This window comes from Acartia tonsa, chromosome 4, assembly GCF_053477335.1.
Source record: "Acartia tonsa isolate MP-2025a chromosome 4, ASM5347733v1, whole genome shotgun sequence".
Classification (NCBI taxonomy): Eukaryota; Metazoa; Arthropoda; class Copepoda; order Calanoida; family Acartiidae; genus Acartia; species Acartia tonsa.
In genome coordinates, this window is record NC_137263.1 from 5,312,887 (window position 1) to 5,320,701 (window position 7,815).

At 33.6% G+C, this 7,815-nt stretch overlaps 1 protein-coding gene across 5 annotated transcripts; it reads left to right on the top strand.

The window, feature by feature from the left end:
- Positions 1–272: 272 nt before the first annotated feature.
- On the top strand, positions 273–6,882 carry LOC145315775 (F-box and leucine-rich repeat protein 13-like). 5 transcript variants are annotated; one of them, XM_080155855.1, is made up of 11 exons: positions 273–465; positions 1,015–1,124; positions 1,286–1,362; positions 2,122–2,247; positions 2,460–2,592; positions 2,958–3,277; positions 3,575–3,692; positions 5,031–5,141; positions 5,547–5,682; positions 6,027–6,139; positions 6,576–6,882. In XM_080155855.1, exons 1-10 carry the CDS (start codon positions 349–351, stop codon positions 6,111–6,113), a joined length of 1,335 nt encoding a protein of 444 aa, XP_080011981.1. In that variant the 5' UTR covers positions 273–348; the 3' UTR covers positions 6,114–6,139; positions 6,576–6,882. The 5 variants fall into 5 exon arrangements, with proteins under 5 accessions (XP_080011981.1, XP_080011983.1, XP_080011986.1 ...); XM_080155857.1 differs by having other exon boundaries at positions 6,027–6,117; positions 6,510–6,882; XM_080155860.1 differs by having other exon boundaries at positions 6,027–6,117; positions 6,519–6,882.
- The last annotated feature ends 933 nt before the right edge of the window (positions 6,883–7,815 follow it).

The following is a 7,815-nucleotide window of genomic DNA, read 5'->3' on the forward strand; positions in this document are numbered from 1 at the left end:
ATGGAAAAAAATTATTATTTAAAAATAAGTTTGCGTTCACCCTTGTTTATTATTGTAAATTGTAATTGTTCTTTTCTCCCAGCCTTAGTAAAATAGAATATGACTTAAATTATAAATAAAAAGTTGAATTTCTAAATGTTTGTAATCTGTTTTATGCAAGATTTGATCTTTTACTAGGTAATTAGCCCCCAATCTTTGTTTTTTTTGTTCTACAGTATTTATTTTGTTTAAAAACTGTATTTATTTTTGTTTGAAAAACTAGGATTCTTTTTCAGATTTATAACAAAATGTTATTAGTTCAAATCATTAGTGATAATTGAATTAAAGAACTTTCGATAACCTATAACTATGAATAGAACTTATTCTTTAAAGGCAAATTTACCATCTAAAATGGATTACACTGTTTTTATACCCGAAGAAATTTGGATAAAAATTGCTTCACATTTAAGTCAACAAGAACTTTGCAGGAAAGTTACAAGTTGTTTCATTATCAAGATCTTCACAAAAGAAAATTAATACTTTTCGAAGTTCGGTGCATAAATTCATAAGATTTTTAAATCATGGAAAGAAAATTTAAAGTATACGGGTTTCGTCGATTTCACACAGTAGCTTCACACAGTAGCTTTTGATAGGTTATATTAGATTAGGTTAGGTAAATGTTAATTATGGCCCCGCAGTGTTAGGAAATTGGCCCTGCAGGAGCTAGAAATAGGAGAAGATTTATTGTTGAAATACGACGATACCCGCTGCTTCGTTTTCTTTCCATGATCCGATTTGTTTTAATAGTCACTGTACTATTAAGTTCTCCAGTTTAGTGAATCTTTACAGGCTATCTTATAATTGAATTTAAGTCATGTCGGCTTAGGTTAATTTATTTACTACCGTCCCTCCGCTAGCGGCGAGGGGTACAGACTCTATTTATGCGGGTGGGGGGTCCAAAAAAAATGTCAAAAGATATTAGTTGAAAGATATGTGATAATAAATAATGAAACCACATTACCTTACTTTGTCTGTAGTTTATCCTTGGTCAGTAGAAGATTTTTGAGAATATCTAGAGATCCAATTCTGTGGCAAACTATAAAATTACTCGGAGATGCTATCAGTGAAACTGAGACCGTTGTAAGGCAAGGCTTAAGATTTTAGAGTTTTAATGCCAAAATTGCACAATGGGTGTAATTTAGTACTCAAAGCACTCTTAAAATACAGTGTTTGAACAATTTGATTTTTCCTAAACAGCTAAAACTCGTTCTATCAAAAATCCTAAAATCTTTTTTTGTATGATAAGTCTGCTGGAACGATGTTCCTTGTTATCCGAGCTGTCAATTGTGTGCAGAGATGATGTTATTCAACTACTTCACACAGGTTTATTTATAATATGTCAAGTATAGTATAGTACGATGTAGATATATCTTCAATGTTGATTTATTTTCTTTCTCGGAAAGAAAACCAACTCTTTATTTATGAATGGGGGGGCTATCCACAAACGAGAGCTAGTGAACATAGCACCTTACATTAGTGATTTTTCAACAAAACTAAGTCTATAATTGTGATTTGAAAAACTGACAGGGGTGTATATTCTGCACAAGATTTATTTTTTTCCCCTGCTACAAAATTTTTTTTTTTTCCCCCCCCTAGATTTTTCTTAAAAAGTAGGGGGGAAAATAGAAAAATATTTAAAGAACTCTATATTTTATTTATTTTATCCCTCCTACCACACATTTTTTTAGTTTTTTTTGTTAACCAAGGAGGGGGGCGAAATGGAAAAAATGTTTTCAGTTTTCTTAATTTTTACATTTTTTTCCCCTCCAACCACTTATTTTTTATTTCCCCCCCCCCCCTGATCCCATGCAGAATATACACCCCTGAAAACTGAGGTTAATTCATCTATATTTAACAAAAACCTACTTAGTAAATTAACAAAAAATTACAACTAAAAATCACTTCCTTTCGTTCTTGTATAGTCCTATTTAAATTTCTATTATTTTTTTTAGTAAAAGCAGTTCATGCTACTTCTAAGTGATAAAATGTTCACTTGAGATGAATACCTACCTATGTTTTTTTATGTATAAGTTTTTACAGTTAATTTATATTTCGCTATTTTAACAGACTTCTTTGATTTAGTGGCCCAAAGTTGTAAAAAATTGAAGATTCTTCGAGTTCAGAGATGTCCTCCTTTGAATTACACTGACCTGGAGCTACTCTCAACCAATTGTACGGAAATTGAATGCTTGAATTTAGACTCGACAGGTTTGTATAATACCTACCTAACCAATCTAATTGTCAAGCTCAGCTCTGATAAGAATGATTTAGAACATTGCGCTTACCTTTCTTTTAATAAAGCCAAAAATGTTAAACTACATTGTACCCACATTAGAAAAATATGTCTTAAGAATTATGTGGAGAAAGGGTGATATGAACTGGTCTACTGAAATAATGTTTTAATATATTTTTTATATTAGGTTGCCTGAATTTGAACGCAGATGCTCATTGGATGGAGGGGTGCACACCCTGCACCTGTCCACCTTCTGGATCATTTACAAATCTATTAGCAAATTTCAATAAATTGTCTTTCCTTGATTTATTTCACTGTAGGTAATTTGTTTTACGTTAAGTACATTCTAGTATATAAAGTAATAGCATATTTTTGTTTGTCTGTTATGATCTCACTTACCACTAAACTGATTGAGTTCTCCATTTTAGGAAAGCGTTTATATTTTGAATACATTACACAACTTTTATAAATTGATTAGATACAAAATTATAGATTGATTACAGATCAATATTTATAAGAACAAAAATACTTATTAAAGTCACTGTTTACAAAATCTGTTAACTGTTGTTAAAATGTAATAAATCTTTACGTCTATTATATTATTATCTGATACAGATGATCATTGCATTAGTCATACCCTAAATAAGTTAAAGCTTTTCGTCAAGTAATAGACTTCTATTTTCAGGAATCTAAACAACAGAGGACTAGAGCAGATAGCCGAATTTTGTCCAAAGTTGACATACATAAACATTGATGAAGTTCAATATTTGTCGGATGAAAGTGTCAAGTACTTTATCAGCCGACTCAAGAACACACTGAAACATTTTGTGATTGACGGTGAAACACTGACTGATGAAAGCTTCGTCAGCTTTGGAGATCTTAAAGCACTTATAGATTTACGAATATCCTTCTGTGATAATATGGAATCAAAAGGATTTCTAGCCATTTCGGAGTTATCAAATCTTGAATGGCTGAAGCTTCGACGAGCTGGAAATCTATTACCACAGGAATGCACACAAATATTATTGCATGCTAGCAGCTGTGCCCCTAGCAGTTTTTTTGGTGGTTCAATGGGTGCTTTTTCATTAACCTATTACCACCCCCAAGGCCTATACTAAGCTTTCCTTAAAAGCACAACTTGTAATCCAGTAACTTTAAGGCTTCATTTCTTCCTCAAAATGGATCAAATGGTCCATATTTTTTTTTAAAGGAAAGTCACACATAGTTTTATAGTTACCTACACTATTATTAAAATATTTGACCATGAGTTAATAGTTTATTGACTGTGTGTATTCCCAAAATAGGACTTTACCCTGGCTTTCTCTGATCATAAGTTGAAAAATTTACTTCATCTTGATTTATCAGAATGTGCCACTTTATCCGATGATGGTCTCATATCTATTTCTAAAAACTGCCCGAGGTAAGATGTTGATATTTTATTTACGGTCCTACCCCAAACGTAGGAGTCCTAAACGTCGGAGTGGACAAACGCAGGAGTCAAAACGTCGGAGTGGGACAAACGTCGGAGTGGACAAACACCGGAGTGGACATTGCTTAAGTAAAACTCAGGAGTTTCCGCTATTTTAATAAAATGACAATTTTGAAATTTTTTATACCCCTGTCTACAAAATAATGACTATGGCCGCATCGCCCTGCACCCTAACCTGCCTAGCCGCAGCGCTCGGCCCCCTGGCCTATAACCTAACCTAACCTAACTAAGAAAAATTGAAAAAAAAATTCAAAATTGAAAAAAAAATTGGGACTCCTGTGTTTGTCCACTCCGATGTTTTTCCACTCCTGCGTTTGGGAATCCTTAGCGTGGAACCTTATTTACCTATACAAAAAGTTGTTTTGGTATGTAAAAAGGTAGAAATATTATAAAGTGATGCTTTTATTAACAAGGATAACAAATATCCTTAATTTGAAAAGCTTAGTTATTAGCTCATGGTTAGGGAAATCGTCACAAGAAAATTCAGAAAGTCATAAAAATCCCAATTGAACGTACATTGTAAGTTCTAGAAAAAATGCTCATTTATCAGAGGAATAGTATCAAGATTTAAAAGAGTCCAATCTTAAAGAGCAGTCAGTAGAATTACAATATATTCTATTCAATGGATGGTCGGACAAACGAAATGAATTATAGAGCATAAAAACGATATAAAATAATGCACATATTTCGACTTTTCACTTGTTCTAAGGGGGGGGGGGAGTTCTGACACTTTTGCGTAAACAGTGATTATAGGCTTTGTCTTTGGACTGAGAGGATAGGTTATTAGGGATAAAATCATTCTTATATGATGAATTTCCCCCAGATTTAAGATTTTTGGATAGGCCTCCAGGTTCCGGAGCTCCAGGCCTCCAGGTAGTCTCTCTACAGGTAAAAATGAAAAAAAAAAAATTTTAAGAGTTAGATGTCAGCTTATGAGACAAAATATGTATGTTTTTTTCTTCAAATATGTGAATAACAATCAAAAAGAAGTATATATTGTTTTATAAGTTAACTTCTAACTCTTCAAAAAAAAATCTTATTTTTACTTTTTACCTGTACAGAGACCACCTGGAGGCCTGGAGCTCCGGAACCTGGAGGCCTATCCAAAAAATCTTAAATCTGGGGGAAATTCATCATATAAGAATGATTTTATCCCTAATAACCTATCCTCTCAGTCCAAAGACAAAGCCTATAATCACTGTTTACGCAAAAGTGTCAGAACTCCCCCCCCCCCCCCTTAATTCTAAATAACTACTACCAAAATTTCAGGCTAGGTCACCTGATATTGTGTTGGTGCTGGGAATTAACTGACCGTAGTTTATGCTGTGTTGTCGAAAATTGTCGACTTCTCATGGAGGTCAACCTATGTGGAGTTGTCAGGTTACAAATTAGTTCTCTTTCTTGGGCTTTTAGCAGTAATAGGACTGCGTACGAAAAAATAGTATTTGCTACAATTTTGATTTGTGGAATTCTGCCAATGTTAGCTTGAAAAAATATAAGGTATTAAATCGAGCCTCTCTCTGGACTTTCATACACATGAAATAGACAATATGATGACTTTATTATACCAGGTTGAATTGAATTTTAGTCTTTTAGCAATCCTATTTAAAGTAGTGATCAGACGCCTTTTAGTACACTGACACTACCCCTTTCAGTATCACTACGTACAAATGCCCCTTACGAATATGCAATTTGCAATGTACACGTGTTTTATTTGTTAATGGGTAAGGTAAAAATGTCAAATTACTAAAATGATATTTAACATTTTTATATGAATTAATTTAGACTTACTGGCGATTTTCTGGAGGATATACCAAGTAAGATGATCGGCCTACAATCATTAAATTTAGAACAAGTTCCAAATATAGATGTTCATCAGATACTCGACTTATTAGAATGGAATCCAAGGCTATATATCAAGGTATGTTGTGCATGCATGCGTTCACTTCCGCATACTGTTTCATATCCCTATCCTATTATTATAAACAAAGTTTTTTTTTTGTATGACGCTGAAGATCTCAGAAAATTTTGGTCGGTTAAGGTTGTTCTTTTCAGAGAAGTCTCATATACATCCTGGGATGGTTTTAAGCTATTTTCATTACCTTCCTGCCCCTCATGCATAGGCTCTGGGCGCAACAACAAGTTTAGTATTAGACACAATAGGAAATAAGAGGCAGTGTTTAATGAAAAGAGTTAGCAAATGGGAGAAGACTTTGTGCTGTTGTAATAAAATGCTTGTCTGATGCTCTGTGTTTTTTTTTTCAGGATTATTACGGGGAACAAGTTTATCCAATCAACTGTTTAGAAAATCTGCTACTAAGTAGCAATGCTAGTCATCTAGAAGATATTTAATATTGTAATTTAATAATTATAATAAAGTAACAGGATGTTTGTCTGTGTGTTTGTGTGTTTGTATGTTTGTATGTTTGTATGTTTGTACCGAAGGATCTCGCTAACCGCTGAACCGATCGGATTCTCCTTAACAGGGTAGCTTCTCATATGTCCCGGGAAGGTTTATAACTATTTTCTTGGGGGGTGGGACACCCCTAACCCCCCCAAAAAAGGAAAAATCCCCCCCCACCCAAAATTTTTTTTTTATTTTTTAAACTAAAATTTAAAATAAGGGGGGGGGCACCCCCCACCCCAAAAAAAAAAAAAAATTTCGCCTCCCCAAAATTTTTTTTTCTTTTTCTTTTAAAATCTAAAATAAGAAATTGAATTATTAAATTCGACTATCTCCTCCTCAAGTGCCCCTAGAGGCATCTAGGGGCGTAGCCGCTAGTAATAAATCTAGTTATAACACCTGCCATGCAGCCTTCATAAACCTGTTCCTTTGCAGCTAGCTGCTATACCCAACAACTGAATTAATTCGAAAGAATATTTTCTAATTTCAGCTGATTTTGAGAGACATGACGTAGTAAATGCTATAGTAGCCCCCCCCCCTCCAAAAAAAATAAACAGCTAAAATTACGACATATTTTTTTTCGCGAATTAATTCAGTTTTTGGTTATACCTATACCTGGTTCCTATGTCATTTGTTTGCTCTGTTAAACGCTTCTGAACCAATTCACATATGATTTCCAAAAATTTGTTTTAAAATAGAAATTTTCCTTTTATAAAATGCCAAGTCTCAAGTTTAATTTGTCTCAAATGATTCATATTTGGACGTTAAATCTAAGTTTACTAAGGGGGGGGGGGGGGTTAATGCAACCATCTCGTAATCAGTGATTAAATGGCACTTAGAATTCGAATTTCGATCAGAAATTTTGCATGAATAATCCTTGGTAGGTCTATTTTCCCTAAATCGAACAAAAAGTTGGAAAAGTAACGGCTGGCGGCTTAGCCGTTTAGCTGTTTTTTGCCTATTTTCAGGGCAAATTTATCATTAATTACGTAGGAATCAACTTTTTAAAACATATTTTTGGTTTAATTCATGTTAAATGATAGCAATAACCAATTTTTAAATTTCTAGTACCAACAGATACCGGCTAGAACCGTTTGATAAGGTTTTTGAGTGAGAAAAAGTATTATGTGAAAATAGGTTTCGTGACTTTTTTGCTCTTAAGATAGTAATAAAATGGCAAAACAGCTGAGCCGTTAGCCGTTACTTTTCCAACTTTTTGTTCGATTTAGGGAAAATAGACCTACCAAGGATTATTCATGCAAAATTTCTGATCGAAATTCGAATTCTAAGTGCCATTTAATCATTGATTACGAGATGGTTGCATTAAAAACCCCCCCTTTAATCACTTAATGTATTATAAAATAAAGTTATGGATGATCAGCAAATAACAATAGATTGGCTAATGGAAGGAAGATTCGCCATTTGAGTCAACAAAAAAATATTTCAGCATGTTAAACATTTTTACTGTACAATAATTTACACATGTGTCATATTAATAATAAATTTTACTAAATCAAATATCGGAGGTAAAGGGGAGGGGGGGTAAAATGTGGTGACTCGTGCCACAACATACCAGCAATTTTATTTTGGGCGCTACTCGCTTAGTTTTTAGAGATAATTGAGTGAAATCTTTTGGCTGTGTCACTAATT